Source organism: Gymnoscopelus braueri (assembly GCF_963280865.1).
Source record: "Gymnoscopelus braueri genome assembly, chromosome: 4".
NCBI classification, from domain to species: domain Eukaryota; kingdom Metazoa; phylum Chordata; class Actinopteri; order Myctophiformes; family Myctophidae; genus Gymnoscopelus; species Gymnoscopelus braueri.
In genome coordinates, this window is record NC_137605.1 from 38,682,098 (window position 1) to 38,703,996 (window position 21,899).

Here is a 21,899-nt window from a genome sequence, read left to right on the forward strand (position 1 = left end):
GCGCACTGTGACAGCACACATCTGAACTCCAGTTAATAACTGTGACATCATCTTCACAAAGCACTTAAGTTGGCTTGGGTATCTGTTAGTGCCGTTTATGGGTTACTCAAGTAAGTACGTACAGTAAGTAATAGGTTGAAGCGGTATCAGCCGAGCAACAAGGGTGTCTGTGTCCCAAGGCACTAAACCAGGGAGATGTTTTGTACTACACCTACTGTCAGCTCCCAGTACTTCATCTGAGTTACACAAGCCGTACTACTCATACGCTGAGTAGGCGGTGCCTGGGATCCAGAGCTAGCGCTCTTGTCTGTCGCTTCTTGCGGATGACCGAAATGCCATGAATAAAGGTTGCTGCGGGAAATCCAGTTGATTGGCGGCCACGTCAAGGAAGGGGAGAAAAAATGTAAGAAGGAAGACATTATGTACTGTAGGATGGCAGCAAGGAAGGGAAGAAAGAGCGATGTGGCGGGAGGTGTCAAGTTGAAATGAGGTGGATCATTGATCATCCCTGCATCCTCCCTCTATACCCATACATACACATTTGGCAATCCATTTATTATGATTCAGTTCCCTACAGTCTCCCCAAGGAGCTGCCACCACTGTGATGGGGAGGCCAGTGCGGCTTATTCAGATAACATGCACGTACACACACGTACACACAAGCACACGCAGATGCACATGCACAGTTTGCACACACACACACACACACACACACCCGCACACACCCAAGGGAGAACAGCTTATGCAAGTTTTACATAATGCTGTGGGCCATGATTTTCAAATTAGCAACAGCCTGTTTATTTTTCAACGCCATCTATAGTTTGAAGCACAATTCAGCACGAAGGCACAGGGAATGGACACACACGCACACGCACACGCATGCACACGCACGCACACGCACACACAGAGAGAAATTTAGCATTGTTGCACTCTCACAATCCAAATATTCATACTGTGGAAGATGTATCAAGGATTCTAAAACTATTTCCATAAGGGTACCAAATGTCCTTCTAATTGCCACCCTGTCTGTAGAAACATGATGATGACCCATTTAGAATTCTGACTCCTTTTATGAAGTTGAAAAGAATCGGTACCAAAACGCATTCATGAACATTCTTGTACCTCTCTCCCACCCCCCCCCCCCCCCCTTTCAGACACCCTTTCCGTGTCCAGCAACGATGCCCTGCAGCCGGGCTCCAGCCACACCCTGGGCCCTCACACTCACAGCTCTCCGGGGCCCAAGCGTCCAGGCAACACCCTGAGGAAGTGGCTGACCAGCCCCGTGCGGCGGCTCAGCTCCGGGAAGGCGGACGGCCACGTCAAGAAGCTGGCCCACAAGCACAAGAAGAACCGCCAGGACGCCAGGAAGAACGCCGACGCCATGCACCAGAAGGACTCTGACGACAGCGCTGCCACACCACAGGACGAAACCCTGGAGGAGGTGAGGGATCCATTATACCATTTAGACCGCGAACGCATCTGTCTCATTTTTACATTTATTTGGCTATTTAAAAAAAAAATCATAAAGTTTTTTGCAAATCTTTCAATATATATTTTTAAAAGCAAAAATGTTGAACTGAAACAGTTTTTTTTTTTGAAAAAACTTATGTTGCTATAATCAGTGGTTCTCAAACTTTTTTCCATGTCAGAATTATATGTATTTGGCCTCGGACCCCCATCTCAAAATATGCTGTTCCAGGGACCCCCCCCCCCCCCCCCCGCCCCAGAAGCAAAGATTCTGAATATATATATTCAATGATTTGCAAAAAATTGCAGATCTACAAGCTCATACCGCGGCACCGAGTGCCGCACTATGAACTTGTACAGTATATCTGCTATTTTTCCTCCCTGGTCCCTGGACCCCACTTTGAGAACAACTGCATTATACCATTATAACATCTGCTCATTGTCCTTGATACTTGAGCCAGACAGATATATCGGCAATTAGGGTTTTCAACCTGGCATCCCTATTTATGGCATGTCAATATACTGTAGGTGTTTAAAAGTTACGTTTTTAAAAGATTTGATGAAAAAATGTCATCAAATCTAAATTGATTAGAATTGATTTATATTGGTCAAACAAATCTTTAAACGGTAGGTTAGGACTCTCCAAAATCAGGATCGGCATCGGACCCATAGATCTGGCATCGGTCGATGCTTGATAAACTGGTTTACGATGTAATGTATGTCAATGTATGTTCAACATCAACTTAGTTAACGCTTTTGTCTCTCTCTCTCTCTCTCTCTCTCTCTCTCTCTCTCTCTCTCTCTCTCTCTCTCTCTCTCTCTCTCTCTCTCTCTCTCTCTCTCAGCGCATGCGTAATGAGGGCCTAAGCAGCGGGACCCTCTCCAAGTCGTCGTCGTCTGGCATGCAGAGCTGTGGGGAGGAGGAGGGTGAGGAGGGTGTGGACGCCCTCCCTCTACCGCCCCCTATGGCCATCCAGCAGCACAGCCTGCTGCAGCCTGACTCCCAGGACGACAAGGTGAAGAGACATGATGTGCATGCACTGATAGAGACATGCACACACACGCGCGTGCGCACACACTCTCACACTCTCACACACACATGTGCGCGTGCGCACACACACACACACACACACGCACACGCACACGCACACACACACGCACACACACAGATGATTTGATCTCTTGTTTTTGTGTAAATTATTTCTACCTTTGCCACTGTGTTTCAGGCTCATTGTAGTTTGAAGTCAATTCATTTTCTGATCATTGCATGCTTTCAATACAGTACATGACATGACAGTAAATGTCATTTTTAATCATGCACAGCCACAAAAGGCTTGCATTAGATTACATTGTTCTTGACTTTGTCACTAATACATCTTTTTCTGTTTCCTTCTTTTCTTTATGGTTGCATGATCCTATCTTCAGCATTATGTTGATTTCTGTTCTGATTCTCTTCTCTCCCAGTTTCCCTACCTCTCCATGTAAAAGAAAAACCTTCTGTCACTCCTGTTATGATTCTCTTTACCCTCTTTACCCACTCCTGTTCTTCTTCCTGTTACTTGATATCTCCTCACACATTCATTCCCCGTTGAGCTGTATACAATTGCTATTGTTACTGTAGTGAATACTCCATTTACAGTAAGCTCTCTGTAGGCTACTGAGGTTTTGGGCAGCTAAATGGTGTATTCTCTTTAAGTCTCGTGTCGTATCGGATATCTCCTGGAATGCTGGCACTTTGCCTCAGTGTGTGCTTGTTACTGGCCCATTTCAGAGTCGAGCCTTTCCTCCAATAGAATATTTAGCAACATTCCCTCTCTCTGTAGCCATGGTAATCGTGTTCAGAGAGCTGTCCAATCCAAGAACTTGTCCTTGACCTGAGCCCACCTCATTACCCTTGTGTGTTCAACATTAGTCTGTGATTAGCTCCAACTAGGCCCCAGCTCAGCCAACTATTAGGGACATCACACCCACTCTAATTCTTATTTGGACAAATGGGATATCGGGAGTCCAAGCTCATCAATGGTGAGCCTGACCATTCACACAGTATGTGTGACACATCACATGTTCTAACACACCAGCTGACATTATTGTCTTATGAGGCAGCACCCAAATGACAATTATCATATTATTATCATATTATTATTCATAATTGTTGATGTTTTGTATAACAAGACATCATGGGAAGTTAAAAAAGGAGCAGTAGTGCGGGTCTTAAAGTAAGCTATCATAAAAACAAGTGGCTTATAAATTATGTCTATAAAGTCTGTCTGTTCTGTAAATCGGTCACTCTCTGTCTGTCTGACTCTCTGTCTCTCTCTCTCTCTCTCTCTCTCGCTCTTCTTCTCTCTCTTAATGTCGCTGTCTATGTCGGTCACTCTCTCAGGCTGCTTCCCGTCTGTCTGGTCGACCTGGTAGTTCAGAGACTCCCAGTGCTGCTGAACTAGTCAGCGCCATAGAAGAGTTGGTGAAGAGCAAAATGGTATGAACAAAATTACACTGACCACACACACACACACATTCATTACCCTGCGTATCTAGGGTTTGGGTGGGTGTTTTCCTATGTGCTCTTTTATGGTGTTGCTGGAGAGGATCGTGTCATAACCTACCAGTCATCTGTCATCTGTCATGTCTGAACATGGACTCACTGTGCCAGCTGTCCCCCCTGTTCCAACCACCTGGCATCCACCCCCCCCACAAACACACGCCCACTGTACCCTGTTCCAACCACCCTAGCAACCCCCCCCCCCACAAACGCCCACTGGCCTACATTTAGACACACATAAAAGTCAACACTACAATTACAATGATGTTGGTCTTCATATTTTTGGAACGTAAAAACATGATGAGATTAATGTTCTCTTTCAATCCTTCATCAACACCTTTATTTCATTCTTTGTTTTGTTTGTTTTCTTCTCTCTTGTTTTTTTGATGTCTCTGCCACTCCCCTTCCACGCATGTCTCCATCACGCGTCAGTCTCTGGAGGACCGTCCCAGCTCTCTGTCAGTGGAACAGGGGGACAGCAGCTCTCCCTCTCTCAACCCCTCTGACAACTCCCTCCTCTCCTCCTCCTCCCCCATCGACGACTTGGACGAGCGCAAGTCTAACTTCCTGAAGAGAAGACAGTGAGTTCTATCTCTGTGTCTTTTCTTTTTTTTAATCTAAAGATGGTTTCTTTCTTGGCATGTTATGCTTTATTTAGATAGGAGAGAGTGTAGCGACACAGGAAACCTATAGGGCAGTATAATGGTCAGTGCACTACCTGGCCGGGCCAACAGGCAATCCACTCAGCGTGTTGTGAATACTGGAGTTACATATCGTCACTGTCAGGCAGATCCATTGTATCTCTATATTTCATATTTTAGTTTTTTCAATATACCATATTATTTATACGTCATTGTACCAAAATTGTATTATTATTATTATTATTATTATTATTATTTTTGATGAAATAGGGATGCCAGTTTGAAAGTGATTAAGTTTGTCTCTGGGTTTTATAAATATTTAACCAATGAAAAGTATTAACTAAAAAATAACTACATTGGAATCTATTGGAACACAGGTTATTTTTTTTCCCATTTACTGTAGGTTTTTGCCTGACAGCGACAATATGGAAAGAAAAGAGGAAAAAATTGAAATAGAGAAACCCTATCTTATGGCTATAGTGCTATCTTATAATTGCAATGATTAGGACCCCCATAAGCACAGCTACAGTAGTTTCATCCATGTGTATGAGATGGTGAAGGTTTGTTTTCCATCCCCAGCTATGTGCTCCTGGAGCTGGTGGAGACTGAGAGGGACTACGTCCGAGACCTGGGATCAGTGGTGGAGGTACAGTAAGGGAAATTACCACCTGAAAAACAACTATCAGATGGGCCCACTGAATGTATCTAAACGTGTATTTCAAACCCATGTGCACTTCCAGGGCTACATGACCAGAATGAAAGAGGAAGGAGTCCCAGATGACATGAGAGGAAAAGACAAGATCGTCTTTGGAAACATCCACCAGATCTACGACTGGCACAAAGAGTATGCTGACTGTCTCTTTCAGTTCACTTTGACATGAACTTCTGTGAATAACTGTCTTTCCATTGGAATAGCTTTAATTTGACTATTGAAAACAGTTTACCTTAATGTGGTGTCTCTTGACTGCTTCACAGCTTGTTCCTTGGAGAACTGGAGAAGTGCTTGGAGGATCATGAGAGGCTGGCTCCTCTGTTTGTCAAACAGGTGAAAGAAAATGCCGTTATTCATTACTCTTTAATTCATTATCTTTTCATTTCACAACATCTACAGCCAATATAAACACTCATTTTAACATGATCAGGTATATTTGGGGGAAGTGAAAGAAACCTTCATACTGTACTGTATGTCTCTGCCTAAGCCTCTCACTGCTGTCTTTCTCTTCTAGGAACGGAGGCTACAGATGTACGTAGTGTACTGTCAGAACAAGCCCAAGTCTGAGCACATTGTGTCTGAGTACATTGACACATACTTTGAAGTAAGAATGACATTTTACACACTTAACCATCCTTGCCTCATGTTCTTTTTTATATAGCCTTACAGTGTGTTGACTGATTAAAATTTTTACTCACTTCAGTTGAAAACTTTTACTAGCGTCATATTAAGCTCTACTTATGTGCTGTGAGTGGCACTATAGCATCAATGGTTTAATGTTGTTTAACCCATTAAGATCGGGAAAGCATCTGTGTCATTTTAGATTTGAGCTAAAAAGCCTAATTTTATACTTTGGCTTTTTTTAAATTGCAGATCTACAAGCTCATAGCGCGTCACTTTGTGCCACGCTATGAGCTTGTAGATCTGCTATTTTTGAAAAATCATGAAAATGTGTGCAAATCTTTGAATATAATTATTTTTTAAAGCGAACATTTGTCTTCCACCAGGACCTTAAGCAGCGTTTGGGCCACAGACTGCAGCTCACCGACCTGCTGATCAAACCTGTCCAGCGCATCATGAAGTACCAGCTGCTACTGAAGGTCAGTGCACCCTCATCTCGCTTGATAAACATGACTGACAAGAACACATAGGGAACTCTGTTGTCTCAAAGGAAAAAATGCTCACAACCGGTACAATTTATATTTCTCCCAGGATCTTCTAAAGATTTCCAAGAAGGCTGGGGCAGACACAGCAGAGCTGGAGGTATGATGAGTTGCTCTGGAAAGCCTTGTCTTGTAAGATGATTCATGGTACTTGAGCTATAAGTGGTTGCTTGAGCTAATGGCTGTGGATCCGACAAGAAATGGGTGGTGTTTTACTGAGCCTGACGACATTTTGAACATGTTTGGCAATACCAGCCTTCAGCCTTGAGTACAAATGATTCTTTAATCATCTATTACCACTCAGTTGTTCTACTTTAATGAAGAAGACTTTGCTCCTGTCTAAAATATCTTCTTCTTGTTGTTTCCTTGTATTGCTGTAGAAAGCAGTAGAGGTCATGTGTGTGGTTCCCAAGCGCTGCAACGACATGATGAACGTTGGACGTCTCCAAGGCTTCGAAGTAAGACACTGGCTCTTAGTTTGGAAAGTTTTGAAGTGTGAGTGAGAGAGTGAGTGTGTGTGTGTGTGTGTGTGTGTGTGTGTGTGTGTGTGTGTGTGTGTGCGTGTGCGTGTGCGTGTGCGTGTGGGGGTGTGTGTGTGTGTGTGTGTGTGTGTGTGTGTGTGTGTGTGTGTGTGTGTGTGTCGCACATCTGTTTGCCCTCTTTTAATTATCTATGAATCAAATGATAAGTTAATACCACTAGGTGTCAGTGTCTATACATGAGTCAAAGCTCTACTGTTCAGTATGTACTACATTGATCTATTATTTGCATACGATCTACTGTGTTCCACTCTATGACAGTGTTTTGTACTTGATTCTGCTGCACTAAGTATTCTCCCGCCACTCCCCTTTCCTCTCTTGTGTCCGTTCTCCTCTCAAGGGTAAAATTGTGGCCCAGGGCAGATTGCTCCTTCAGGACACATTCATGTTTTCAGATCAGGACGGAGGCCTTCTGTCCAGGATGAAGGAAAGGAGAGTCTTCCTCTTTGAGCAGATAGTTATCTTCAGCGAGCCCCTTGACAAAAAGAAGGGCTACAGCACTCCTGGCTACCTCTTCAAGAACAGCATCAAGGTAAGGGACCATCATCTATCATCTTCTGCCAAGATCATGTTTCATGAGGAGTATTAGCTTTGGTCAGTGGCTCTCAAATGGACCCTTACAGGTCTATAACTCCAAGAGTATACAAATGAAATCAATGAAACCAAATGGACCATTTGGTTCCATTTGTACACTCTCAGAGTTATGGGGGTCAGTGGCCAAATGCAAACCAAACTGGAGGTCCTTGAAATTAAAAAGTTTGAGAACCATTGGCTTAGGCTGTGAACCTTTCACAATGAGAGGTTAATTGATATTTTTCTCAGGTGAGCTGGCTGGGACTGGAGGAGAACCCGGAAGACCCCTGTAAATTCACGCTAACCTCCCGGTCCTCTAATGGCAGCCAGGAGAACTACACGCTGCACTCCACCAGCCCAGGGGTCAGTCAGGTCTGGATCCACCAGGTCAGCCAGATACTGGAGAACCAGCGCAACTTCCTCAATGGTAAGAGCCTATTGTGCACTATTATGTACAACACATACATAGACGCAGCCATTTTAGAGGTGTGTCGTGAACGGCGGTGTACTAGAGGGAGCGTAAACTAGAGGGAGCGTAAACAACAATCTGGTACCACCCACCCATAAAACAAACATGGGCAAATTCTCCTTCTACAGCACAGCCACCAAGGTATGGAATAGTCTAACCCCATCCCTCAATCAGTTCGCTGGGCTCATTCAAAACAGCCCTAAAAACTCATCTTTCTGGAGGCCAAAAGAGGAGCTAGTACCAGTTTCCCTGTAGACGGACGACCCACCCTCCTCCCCTTTTTTTGTATATATATGTTTGTTTTTTTCATGCTTTTTTTGTACATAGTGGTATTTTTCTTCCCTCTGTATTTTTATGTTGATTTTTGAACTGTTTGGTTGCTACTATATATGTCTATGAAATAAATTCAAGGACCCCAACGGAAACAAGTCCGCAAGGACTTTTTTGGTCGGACCTTTTAGACAAAAGTATTATATATGTAACTGTGTTGTTTTACATTCTTTTGCCTAATATCAATTTCAATCAATTTCAATCAATCAAAGTACTGAAAGTCATCATGCAGATCCACTCAAGGTACTGCCGTATGACTCTGCTACTATACACATAATAAGATCACCACAGCAAAATCCACTTGTTCAACTTGCAGTTCAACAAATCTGCTTTGGTCTGCAGTCGATGGTTTTATCGTTTATTTGTATTCAAAAGACCAAGTATATCCTTAAGTAAATGTCTAGGAGCACGATACACTGTACATGTGTATTTCCTACAATAGCCTATTCAGACCTCTTCAGTAAAACCTCCTTCATAGTTAAAATATATCCTTATTTTATTTTGTTTGTAATGTGTGACCTTTCTTCAGCATATATAATCTGATTCACTGCTGCTTTCTTGTCTTCGCCCCCCCCTCTCCCCCCTCTCCTCCCCAGCTCTGACCTCTCCCATAGAGTACCAGAGGAATCACGTTGGGGGCGGGGGATCAGGCGGGCCGAGCGGCAGCAGTAGCGGAGGTCTGCCGGGGGGAAGCGGATGCAACAGCACCTCCAACATAGGCGGAGGAGGAGGAGGAGGAGGAGGAGGAGGAGGAGGAGGAGGAGGCGGCGGCTCCGGGGGATCCGGAAGCAACTCCTCCCTCTGCGGCGGCCCGCGATCCCGGCCCTCTCGCATCCCCCAGCCTTCCTCGCGCCTCCCCCAGCCCGTCCACCACCACCACCCCCCGGGCCCCGAGGGGCCCGATAGATCAGCAGGTACGTGGTCACCTTGCCACCCCCAGACCCCACCGTCCCTCCCCCCTAACCCTTATCCAGATGCCGCTGCCGCCGCGGACGAGGAGGCGTTAGCCTCCGAGGTCCCTAAGATGAGGGTGCTGGACGGCCCTCGCGGCAGTAACAGTAATAACAGCAATGTGCCGCCGGGAAGCTCGGAGGGCAGCCCCAGGCAGGGCCTGCGAGGCGGCGAGGACCCCCAGAGGCAGCAGCCGGCGGCCGTGGCACCGATGGCCGTGGCTCCTCTGAACCTGCCGCTGAAAAACCCGCGAGTCGGGACGGTTTCTCCCCTGACTTCACCTCAGTCCCCTGGAGGAGGTGGAGGTCCGGGGAAGGATGCCTTCGCTCCCGCCAGCCCGGCTCACAAAGGCAGCTCTTTCTGGGCCACGGTCCCGAGCATGCCTGCCTCCCCCGCCAGCCGGCCTGGTTCTTTCTCCTACCCCAGTGACGGTGGTGGTGGTGGTGGCGGCGGCGGGGACTCTGTAGGCAGAGGAAGCCACGGTACACCCTCTCATCACCGCCACTCCACCCACAGTAAGGATGTAGACCGCATGAGCACTTGCTCTTCCACCAGCGAGCAGTCCATACAGTCCACCCAGAGCAACGGGGTAAGATTAAGGCCCGGGCTTCAACACTAGTCACTAACCCCCCGACACTGGCTGACTGGTCGGCCAGTCATCCTGCCACTGGCTCTGAGAATGGCTTCTTCATGCAACATCTACTACTATCACTAGTACTGCTGTGGCGCTGGAAATAATCTCCTATCTAAGCTCACTAACCTGCCACTACGATGTGTGTGTGTCTGTGTGTGGGTGTGTGTGGGTGTGTGTGTGTGTGTGTGTGTGTGGGTGTGGGTGTAACTTTTCTGGATTGTACTAACAGTGTGGAGCTGGCTGACAGAGCGGTTGTTTACTATCTGTTCTTCTCCGTTTAGATTCCCATAAGACATTGTTAAGCAATCCTCAGTTTCGCTATGTGCTTTGCAGCTGCAACTAATAGGCACCGATGTTCTCTGAATGTGAGCTAGAAATGCTTCCGTGAAGTGATCGAGGATTTACGTTGTGATCAGGAGTCCAAATTTAACCATGGTGGCTAGCCAGTTAGTGCACGGACCACATGCTCAATGAGAGTCACAAGGACCCGAGTTCCAACCTGAATAAGCTAAAATTGCAAAAAAAAAAATCTGAAAAGAAAAATAATAAAGAAAAGCCAAACTTTTACTTTTACGACCTCTTGCCTCCCCCCCCCCCTTTTCTTGTTAACCTTATTTTCAGCAATCTCCACTTCACTCAAGTCTGCAGTCATTGCTCAGGCCCTCTGCATTTCCTCTTACTGGAACTCCTGCTGTACTTCTTAGCCTGTTCTGTCTTTGAAAAACCCAGAGATCATTACCACCACACCGCCTGCATTATATTTTATACCCAGTATTATATCTTGTTATGATATATTGTTAGCACAGTCTGTGAAGCATGTCACACATTTGGCTGCTTGTACTTGTATGAGTGAATGACAAATAAATCCCTTGAATCTTGAAATGATCTGTCTCTGTATAAACTGTTGACTGGAATGTCCCTTTCACAACTTTAGCTCTAACCACACCTCCGCAGAATAACAAAGCACTGACTAATATTTGCTTCATGGCATGTGGTCAGGCATACATGTATTAGCGAGCCCCTTGTTAGGGGTTTACTTTCAATCAAATGAAGCATTTGATTGGTATAATGGAGCTTTTTTGTGTTTCAAAGCTTTTCCCCCACCCATTTCGCCCTCTTCAACATCAAAATTAAGTTTGTATTAATGTGTGTGGGGGTGTGAGGATGGGTGTACTATAGGCATGTGCATGTGTGTGTGAATTTGGTAACTATGTCCATGAGTTCTTTTTTGTTAAGTTATTTCTGATGGTTTGTCTTAATTTGCCTTAGTACTTATAGTTCATTATAAATGCTTGTGTGTGCGCGTGCACACTCGCGCGTGTTCATACCTAATCTCTGCATTCATTATTTGCTTGCATCCTAGGCATGATGTTTAATGATGTCCAACCCTCTCCCCCTGCAGAGTGAAAGCAGCAGTAGCAGCAGTGTGTCCACCATGCTGGTGACTCAGGACTATGTGGCCGTGAAGGAAGACGAGATCTGTGTGGCACAAGGCGAGGTGGTCCAAATGTTAGCCAGCAACCAGCAAAACATGTTTCTGGTGTACAGAGCGGCCACCGAGCACTGCCCCGCAGCTGAGGGCTGGATCCCTGGCTACGTATTGGGACACACCTCAGCTTCCATCACCCCCGAACTCCCCGAAGGAACCATCAAGTAAGAACACGCATGCAGATATTACAAGTACAAATATGGGAAGGATTAATAGTAAATAAATGTTCCTGTTAACTTTTAAATACTAAGCACACTGCCTGCCTCTTCTTCCTTTAGAAAGTCATTATCATGGCACACAGCACTTAGAATTCGACGTAAGTCCGAGAAGAGAGACAAGGAGAACCGGAAGGAGGGCAAGATGGAGAACGGCTACCGCAAGTCTCAGGACGGCCTGGCAAATAAAGTTTCTGTCAAGGTAGAGTGAAATGTCAGCTTCAGTGTCTGTCAAATTGTGTTTTCTAATTTCCAAGCATTGAAAAGTCTCAAAGCTAGTTATACAGTATGTCATGGTGAAGTCTTCATTCAGTCCCAAGGCCTTAAAAGGTTGTTTACTTTGAACCCCACCAGGCTAACCACTCATTGTCTTAAAATGAACCTATTATATGTGAACTTCATCCCGCAGGTTTTACAGAATGCAATTTGAACTGACTGCTGATATAAGGTTATTTACATAATGTATGAGGAAGGTCATTTATTTTTTTGTTCTCAATACCTTTCAGCTTCTGAACCCCAACTACATCTATGATGGTATGTACACATTCATTCACTTATTACACTTTATTTTGAGTTGCAGTAGAACGCATTAAGTTTCAACTTAAATTCTCATAACACAAAACCTAAACCTAAAATCAAAATGCCATTTTGCTCATTTTATTTCACAACGAAACCAAACATACCAATATCTATAGATAATTATTTATTCATAACAATCAATAGAGCCCTGTTGTGTTTCCCTGTGTCAATCCTCCCTGACTTGGGCCTCTGTTTTAAAAACAAGACGGTAAATAATTTCCATGCCGACGTGTAACGAGTAAGACCTCTCATTCCGTCTCTCTCCAGCTCCTCCAGAGTTCCTCGTCCCCGTCAGTGACGTGGTGTGCGAGAGTGACGACAGCGTCACTCTGAGGTGTAAGGTGTGCGGTCGGCCCCGGGCCACCGTCACCTGGAGAGGGCCCGACAATGACACTCTGAGCAACAATGGCCACTACAGCATCACGTACAGGTGAGAGGAGGCTGCTCTGATTTCAGCGGAAGCACTCGTGTCTTGTGGTAAAGTTAGCATGGTGTCCAGTGGTGTAAAGTAACTAAGTACATTTACTCAAGTACTGTACTTGAGTACAGTTTTTAGGTATTTTTACTTTATTGGAGTATTTATGTAAATTAAGTAAATTTAGAATTCTGGACTTTTACTTGTAATGGAGTATTTCTACATTGCAGTATTGATACTTCTACTTAAGTACAAAATCGTAGTACTTTTTCCACCACTGATGGTGTGTGTCTGATAGTGTGTGTTTCACCCTGCCTCTTTACAGTGAGACAGGAGAGGCAGCGCTGCGTATCCTCAGTGTGTCCGTGGAGGACAGCGGAGTGTACACCTGTGTTGCCACTAATGTAGCAGGTTCTGTGACCTCCTGTGCAAGCCTCAGAGTCTCAGGTGAGAGTCCAGTTAAATGTGGACAAAATCAAATATCATGATTCTTAAAATAATATTTTATTGTGACGATGATATCTTTTCCCAAGATATATAATCATTTCCCAAATAGCGAAAATAGACGATCTGCATGCTCACAATGCATCGCCATGCGATGCATTGTGATTCTATTGGTATCAGTGATTGCTTTTGAATCAGCCTGATATGAAGTGTGTTTACAGGAACGCCGGATGATGGCAGTGAACTCCTCTGGAAGAGCAGCTATGAGTCCTACTACACAGAGATCACTGAACTGGGAAGGTAATGTTTATATTTCAAACACTACGTAATGATGATGAGGAGTGGAGTGAGTTAGTGGCAGAAGCATTATTCACTCACAAACTACACTGTGTATCTTTTCTTGAGAAAAAAAGAGTTCAAATGAAATGCTATGATGATCCTTTATTAGTTTAGGTCAGTTAAATACTTTTTCTGTGATCGCATTCTCCTAATTTCCTTCTGCCCCCTCCCTCCCTCCACTCCTCATACACACACACACACAGGCACGCCCACTATATCACACACAGTCAGTCACACACACAACAGAGAATGCGCTGGGTATGGCAGAGAGAAAGAGAAGTGTTTGGAGTTATTTTACAATTTTTTTCCAGTTGATGTGAATGATGTAGCCTAAAGAATAACTGCTGGAAATTGGACATTTGTTGAACAACGTTGTTGGTTTTGCTTTTACGAAACAGCAACTGCACAAAATGATGCGCCACCTCAGACGGAATTCTTAATAGCGACAGGGATGACTTTTTGTAGGCCAGCCCAGAAGTTCCCTCTGCCATGGGTTCCCATTGTGCCTGGCAATCCAGCCTCTGCCCATTGTGCAATAATGGTGAGACAAAAACAGCACCAGTAGTTGCAGGTTGCATTTTTACTTAGTGACCGCAGAGGAACAAAAATAACAAACCAAAAGGCCAACACAGACAGCTCTAAACTAAGAACTGGCTTCTGAGAAACAAAGAGGCAAAAACAACAAACATGACAAGGAGAAAAAAATACATTTACTCAAAACAGCTTACTACAGCAATGATAGACGGTAGGGTCTGCTAAGGCTTGGTTCAAAACACGGCATCTGACATACAGAAAACTGCAGGTTAAATAGGCAGCAAAACAGGTGGTGATGATTGAACCTAATACATTCTTTGTGTCTATAGGGCATCGCAGTTCCCGCCCACTTCCTGGTTCCACTTCAAAATACTCAATGCATTTTTCCCATTGACATTTCCAAAAATATTTATATCAATTAATTTAAGCCTAGAATCAAGCCATCCAGGGTCCTGGTGAAATGACCATAAAACATTTTTTTCTGTGATTTATTTTACTTTATATTTAATTATATGATATACTATATTTAATAAATACCCTTTGTTTTGCCGTTTTCAAAAAAGTTTTATGGTCATGATTCACCAGGACCCTGGATGGCTTGATTCTAGGCTTAAAATAATTGATATCAATATTTTTGGAAATGTCAATGGGAAAAATGCATTGAGTATTTTGCAGTGGAACCCGGAAGTGGCCGCAACTGCGATGCTCTATTGGTTACCGATTACTGTCAATAAATCCCTCGCCCTGGTCCAACCTATTGAGTGCCACGGACAGCGCTCTGTCGCAGCGTCCTGATCTTATTTTTGACATACATTTCACATTGGAAATCCTGGCAAGGGAACCAATGCATTGTGAACTCACTCCCAGGTTGTAGGAACTACAAACTGTAATCCTTCTTTCCCGTTTGTTCACTTTTCTGTTCCCCAGAGGCCGCTTCTCGGTGACCAAGCGGTGCGACCAGAGAGGGAGTAAAGGTGCGGTGGCAGCCAAGCATGTCAACAAGAGGCTGCTGCGTCGAGAGCAGGTTCTGGAGGAGATCAGGGTCCTACAGACCCTGGACCATCCCAACCTGGTCAGACTGCTGGACACTTATGAGACTTCAACCAGCTATGTGATTGTACTTGAGATGTAAGTAGGGGGTTTTACAGGTGCATGCACATACTGTACAATTAATTTTTTTGTATATATGCCTGGTCCGGGAACCCCCAGGGGTTCCCCAGCAAAAGTAGTTAACATAGCATCACAATCATTTTAACCACTTTAACCTTTTATACGTTGGCTATTCAAAAATAGCAGATATAAAGCTTGTAGATCAGCTATTTTATCGAAAATTTGAACGTTAGTGAACGTTTTTAACACATCTTTGCTTCTGGGGGGTCCCTGGCACAACATATTTTCAGATGGGGGTCCGTGGCCAAATATTTATCAATTTGGGGGTCCTTGACGTGAAAAAGTTTGCGAACCACTGATGTACAGTATGTAAAATTTGGAAGCTAACTGACACTGATCTCAGTCACTGAGGATGAGCACTGTAGGTAATAATAGAACATCAAATAATATACATTTTCAGAGCAATGTCTGTGTGTTGGCAAGTGTTGTGAATTAAAAACGATGAAATTGAATGGGAATAATTTTGAATTGAGAATCAATTTTGAATTGAATCATGACCTCAAGAATTGGAATCGGTCAGATACCAAAAGATTCACACCTCTATTAACTCCACTTATATTATCTCAGGTTGGGCCCTGTAACTATGTGCATGTATGTACAGTATAGCACAACTGACGTCAGTACTTTGAACAAAATGAATGAGCCAACCGTCTCATTACAGACAGAGCCTATACATTACAACATAAACTGTGTCCATTGAAGTTAATCAGTCATCTGCCTTTCTCGAAATGCCTTCCGCTGCCTTGTGGTTTCCTTGTCGTCTCTTTTATCAGCCACGGTTTCAGAGAAAAGCCTTTCATCTATTTGAATGAAAGGCCATGAAGCCATTAAAAACATAAGTGAAACTTCACTGGGGTTTGTTGGAAACAGTGGAATACACAGCCGCCTTTCCCCCTTCGTGTGCCGCTTGTTTTGAAGCGGCACAATATGAATTGAATGGTGAAAACAGAAGAATGACTATGTGGGTGCTAGTCTAGATCAGAGTTGATTTTGACAGTACATTTTGATTTAGTTTTAGTCATATTTTAGTCACCTGAAATGTTTTACTTTTAGTGTAGTTTTAGTTGACATTAGTTGACATTTAGTTCAAATAATTTTTTGGCGGGCCGTGATGCCATATTTCCGGTGTGTGACTCAAACACACCCATGATGACTTGTCTTAGTTCTACTCCCAAACATTATAGTCTAGTTTTTATTTGTTGGAGAAATTGTCAGTATATTTAATCATAGTTTTAGTCATCATACTGTAGCTTAGTTTTTATTTAGTTTTCGTTAGTGAAAAAAGGTAGTCGACAGACATTTTTCATCCTAGTTTTAGTCGACGAAATCAACACTGGTCTAGATACTGATTATATACACAGCATGGAATAATACTGTACTCATAGAGCCCTTTAGAGGGCAAAGACCTGGGAGAAATATAATGTGTGTGTGTGTGTGTGTGTGTGTGTGTGTGTGTGTGTGTGTGTGTGTGTGTGTGCGTGTGTGTGTGTGTGTGTGTGTGTGTGTGTGTGTGTGTGTGTGTGTGTGTGTGTGTGTGTGTGTGTGTGTGTGTGTGTGTGTGTGTGTGTGTGTGCGTGTGTGCGCGCTGAATGATGTTACAGCACACACAATAATAACATACTCTGTCATTGTCATGTTTAGGGCTGACCAGGGTCGTCTCCTGGACTACATTGTGAGTTGGGGCAACCTGACGGAGGAGAAGGTCTCTCTATACCTCAGAGACATTCTGGAAGCTCTCCACTACCTGCACAGCTGGAGGATAGCGCACCTCGACCTCAAGGTAACACACATACCTCACGCACATAACGTGGCTGCCGTTCTCTGTGTTTTTAGGTCTGCATCAAGTTCAAACTGAATAAGATTTAACTCCAATTCAACAGGAGTTTATATTACTGTGGTATACTTGAACTGCCGCATGAGTTACTCTTATATTTTTATCTATATGGGGGAGGGTGGGGGAGGGGGCTGGTTCACTTCAAGAAACATTTTCTACTGATTAAATACAAATACTTGCGATCACAAAGGACTCGAATCTTGTCCAAATATAAGCCAATTCAGTAAGTCAGTGTGTAGTAGTGTATATCTGTCTCTTATATGTCATCATGATGTGTGTGCGTGGGAACTCATTTTAAACAAGCTTAGTGCTTTATGAGTTATCCATTATAGTAGGCCTTGTATTGTGAATTGTACTTCCAACACTAATGGATAGATTGCTTTCCCCCCTTCTTTCCCAGCCTGAGAATATTGTGGTGGAGCATGCCTCTTCCCAGCCAGTGATCAAGCTGACAGACTTTGGTGATGCGGTCCAGTTGAACCCATCCTCCCAGTACGTCCATCCTCTACTGGGGAGCCCTGAGTTCTCCGCCCCTGAGCTGGTCCTGGGTCAGCCTGCCTCACTGACGTCTGACCTATGGAGTTTAGGTCTGTAACAAAGAGAAATAGGGGGGTGATGAGTAACAGTACATAGCCTTTACTGTGCATGAATAAAAAAATATATATTTTGTAACATCTGTTTGCTATTACGATCTTTAATGTTTGTTTTATACATAGAAAGGTAAAAAAAAATAGGAAAAAAAGGTTTTGATGAAAAACTAAGTTAGTTCAGTATTCAAGACAAGGTAAAATGCTTTAGCTGCTATGAAACGATTGATTAGTTGGCGCGATTCATTAATTGACTGAATAATTAACAGGGGTGGTGACCTATGTTGTGCTGAGCGGTGCATCTCCCTTCCTGGATGAGAGCGTGGAGGAGACGTGTCTAAACATCTGTCGCCTGGACTTCAGCTTCCCGCAGGATTACTTCCAGGGCGTGAGCCCAGCCGCCAGGGACTTTGTCTGCCTTCTGCTCCAGGGCGAGGCAGAGCGCCGGCCCTCCGCCGCCTCCTGCCTCCAGGAGCCCTGGCTCCAGCCCCGAGACGGCCTGAACGGGGACACCTTACGTCACTCACAGCCACGACCACCTCACAACCACCACCACCACACCACACATCTGGATACCTCCAGACTCATCTCCTTCATAGAGCGACGGAAACACCAGAACGATATTCGGCCAGTAGCCGCCATCAAGACCTTCCTTCACAGCCGCCTGCTCAACCACATCTGACCAATGGGGAAGCACCAGGGAGCCACCAATTGAACACTGGACAGCCGCCAGACAAACTGTGATCACAGAGCTAAGATGCTGGCTTGAATGATGATGAATGCCATTCTACTCCGTTCTAGTTCTGTGGCCAACCGTGCTACGATGTCGTCACAGCACAGACCTGTAGCCACTGGTATCTGCACTTGTCCAAGAGGAATTCCTGTTTGCCCTGCACTATCCTGGATGCCCATTGGATGTATGTAACCAGCTACGCTCAGCTTCAGTTTGGTGTGGTTGAACAGTGTGGTTGAACACTATGGACCACCAGCACTAGCGAGTGATAATGATCTCCTTCTCCCTCATGAAGCCACAAAATGTCCTACTGCTGCTGACTGACTGCCCTCTGCTGATCGACCTTTTGACTCTGATGATCTATATTGCTTTGTTTTAATAAGAGATTTAGACACTTTTGTTTTCCTCTTTGAGACCCCACCTAGCCGTCCTCCCGCCCTAGTCCCTACCTATTTCCTGAACTCCTTGGCCCTTGGCATATTGTTATTATGCCCGCACAACAGAAGAACTGTTTGAATCTTGAGATTTCAAACCTTTACTTAGCAGGGAGAGAACCAAGCTTTCTCAAAGAGCCAGCGTGAGCAAGTCTTGTGTTTTGGACAGTGTTAAACAGAAGAAAATAAATAAATAAAAAATAGAACAATACTGTATAATTAAAAAATATATATATATTCAGGTTGTTTTCGGTTGAACAAGAGAAAATGTGTTTGTTTTTTGTAACGAGAGATTACTTTTTGTAAAAGAAAAAATGTACAGTGAGGAAACAGAGAAGTGTCTTTATTCGTACCTTTTGGAGTACCAATGTTAGGTAGAAAGCAGAAAGTAAATAAGGCCTGTTAATGCGGAACCCAAGAATAGGGTCCGCAGTGTCTAAATCTATGAAGACCAAAATCATGTGTTCCAGAAACACATTGGATTTCTGTTCAATGCAATAGTTTGCTTGTCATAGGGCCCTCTACACTTATTTAAGCCTGATTTATAGCTGGTTGCGCATCGCGTCGCATATCAAAAACGCGTTGTGAACTTGTAGATCGGCCATTTTTGATGCATGATGCTGGTGCGCAACTTGGGATAAATCAGGTGTTGCTGTGTGCACACACATACACACAGACTAAATAGACTACAATAAAGAAATATATAATCAAAGCTATTGGAAAGGCTCCTCAGATTTCTAAATGCATCCGCCTTACTTTGTAAATAAAGTGTTCCTGCCTCTCATTCTCATTTTGAAGAACCTGTCTCAATCAAACCAATACTGTTTTCATTTACTGAGTATTAAACCTAATTTATGCTTCAGCTGAAAAATGTTGTGCAACATGTCGCACAACAAAAATTGAAATTGAAATTATTTTTGAAAATATCCTTTTTGTGGAGCAACATGGCATTACACTTTTCCACAAAGCATAAATTAGGATTTCAGGAGTCCAGTCAGTTGGGATGCATGGAGATGAAAAACTCCAAAACCCCTTTCTGTGACTGGACTTTTACTATGAACGAACTGCTACCACAGTAGAAATGCACTCGTATTTTGCATCAATTCCCATGTGCAATGTTGCAGCTTTAACATTTATGCAACTATTTATGAAGACTTGTGTTGTATCCGTATTCTAAAAAGGCATGTACGTACATGGTACTGCGATAGGTGTCTGTATTGTGTTAACTCTTATGTATTAAGTTCAGTATTAATATCCTGAAAGCCCTTAATGAGAAATAATGTATAAATGTGTATCTATATTCTATAGGCACTTATGCTTTTGGTTTGTCATTGTTCCGTTTTTATTTTCTGTAACTATACCAAAGTTGATCATGCTTTACCTTGTTCTTATGATTGATTATGTTAAGTTATAAAAGACCACACTGAACCTAAAGGTAGAAGTGTTTACATTAGTTCATTGTGGCTCTATTTATTCTCGTTGAAATAGGAAATTGGTTGGTGGTTTACCGCTGAAAAATATGAACAATTTAAAAACCTTTTTTTCTCCAAGCTGTGCACAAAGTAGTGATTGCTGTGTGAGTTGGCTTCTGTAGATAGATATTGGTATGTGTTGCTAGTATTAAAGGCGATTTATACTTAGTTGCGCGCAGGTGTTGCGCTGCCGGTAATAGCCGATCTACAAGTCCACAACACATTGCAGTGCGACGCATTCTGAGCTTGTAGATTGTCTATTTCCGGTGTGCAACACCGGTGCGCAACCAACTTTAACGGGCCCTTTAGTCTCATGGTTTAACCTTCACTCCATTAACACTGTTGTACCGAGCAAAAGAAAAAGTCTTGTGGTGTGAATAACTCAGATGGTCACAATAGACTTTAAACGAATTTGGGAATGCTGTTATACTGCTGGGAAAACGGGACGAAAAACTATGTCCAAAACCGTTACTTTTCAAGAAATGGTCTGTTCCAATGAATTCAATGTAGATATGATTTAGTTACAAGCTCTTGTTAATACTTTTTATTGGTTAGACATTTCTAAAGCCCACAGACAGACTTAACCACTTTCAACCTGGTATTCCTATTTTGGGCATGTCATTATAGGCACAAAATGTTTTTGTAGTTTTCTGAATTGTTCAAATATTTTCAAAAATAGTGTCACATAGCGATGTGTTTGCACGACACTGTCATAGGACGAAGTATAAATTAGGCCGTTAGTTTCTGAAAACAGAACAAAACTTAAAAACATGAAATGTGGAGTTACAAGGTTTCTTCCCGACAGTGAAAATATACCCTTTGAGAAAGATTCAGCAACACAGGACCTTTATCTGCCATGAAAGGTGTTCTACTTCTTCACTTGTTTTCATTTGACTGAGCTGATGTGTTCAAGTTACAAAGTTGTCTGAAACTGATGTCTGTTCATCTTTGTTAAAGTGCCAGTATCACAGTAAACTCCTCAGCATTAATTTAACTCTGAGAGTGTACAGATGTAACCAAAAGGACTCTCACAAGTACAAAAAAAAAAAGGATAAATGAACTCTGAGGATTTTACTGTGGATTTTACTGTGTACAGTAAGTCAATCTGGAGAGATGAGTGGGGGGAATAAAACAGCTTGTTGTTTTTTATTTAATTTGAAGATTGATTGATGAAGTTATCAACTAGCCTGTTTTAAGCATAAGAAATGCTAAAGATGTGTTGAGTCAAATGTACGTTGTCTGTACAGTCTCACATTTCATGTCCTTTTAATTTATTGGCCTGAGTCAGGGTTTCCTAAAAGCACGTTAATGTTCAGATCATTCATAATAAGTACACTTAGGCGTGTATAAATATGCTCTGAGCACTAATATGCCTTTGGGGAAACTAGGTGCCGTTATTATTGTGTAAAACTGTACAGAGAGGGATAGGCAAGTTGCCCAGGATGTAAACCTCATGATTATGTCATAACTATTTTATACACATAGTACAAAACTGCAGCAATGTCATTTTGAATGTCCTACTATGACTTATATTTTGTTTTGCATGTATATTTCTTTGTACAGAAAGTTGTGTTTACACGTTGACTGTGTTGTAAATATTCTGTTTTGTCCTTGGTTATTTTGCCATTAAACG

At 43.3% G+C, this 21,899-nt stretch overlaps 1 protein-coding gene across 3 annotated transcripts in view; it reads left to right on the forward strand.

Moving 5' to 3' along the window:
- The window catches only part of triob (trio Rho guanine nucleotide exchange factor b), a 171,119-nt gene extending 149,220 nt beyond the window's left edge, over positions 1–21,899 (forward strand). For 2 of the 3 annotated variants that reach the window (XM_080426596.1, XM_080426597.1), the window contains 24 exons: positions 1,155–1,441; positions 2,313–2,483; positions 3,851–3,946; positions 4,442–4,590; positions 5,230–5,296; positions 5,391–5,494; positions 5,626–5,695; positions 5,877–5,966; positions 6,370–6,462; positions 6,575–6,625; positions 6,906–6,983; positions 7,405–7,596; positions 7,887–8,064; positions 9,033–9,976; positions 11,424–11,674; positions 11,789–11,927; positions 12,232–12,259; positions 12,572–12,734; positions 13,045–13,166; positions 13,385–13,463; positions 14,964–15,164; positions 16,848–16,986; positions 17,441–17,627; positions 17,897–21,899. In XM_080426596.1, coding sequence (XP_080282722.1) covers positions 1,155–1,441; positions 2,313–2,483; positions 3,851–3,946; positions 4,442–4,590; positions 5,230–5,296; positions 5,391–5,494; positions 5,626–5,695; positions 5,877–5,966; positions 6,370–6,462; positions 6,575–6,625; positions 6,906–6,983; positions 7,405–7,596; positions 7,887–8,064; positions 9,033–9,976; positions 11,424–11,674; positions 11,789–11,927; positions 12,232–12,259; positions 12,572–12,734; positions 13,045–13,166; positions 13,385–13,463; positions 14,964–15,164; positions 16,848–16,986; positions 17,441–17,627; positions 17,897–18,309 — 4,292 coding nt within the window. In that variant the 3' untranslated portion in view covers positions 18,310–21,899. Of the gene's footprint in view, positions 1–1,154; positions 1,442–2,312; positions 2,484–3,850; positions 3,947–4,441; positions 4,591–5,229; positions 5,297–5,390; positions 5,495–5,625; positions 5,696–5,876; positions 5,967–6,369; positions 6,463–6,574; positions 6,626–6,905; positions 6,984–7,404; positions 7,597–7,886; positions 8,065–9,032; positions 9,977–11,423; positions 11,675–11,788; positions 11,928–12,231; positions 12,260–12,571; positions 12,735–13,044; positions 13,167–13,384; positions 13,464–14,963; positions 15,165–16,847; positions 16,987–17,440; positions 17,628–17,896 lie in introns of those variants that run through there. The other variant, XM_080426598.1, reaches the window with a different exon arrangement.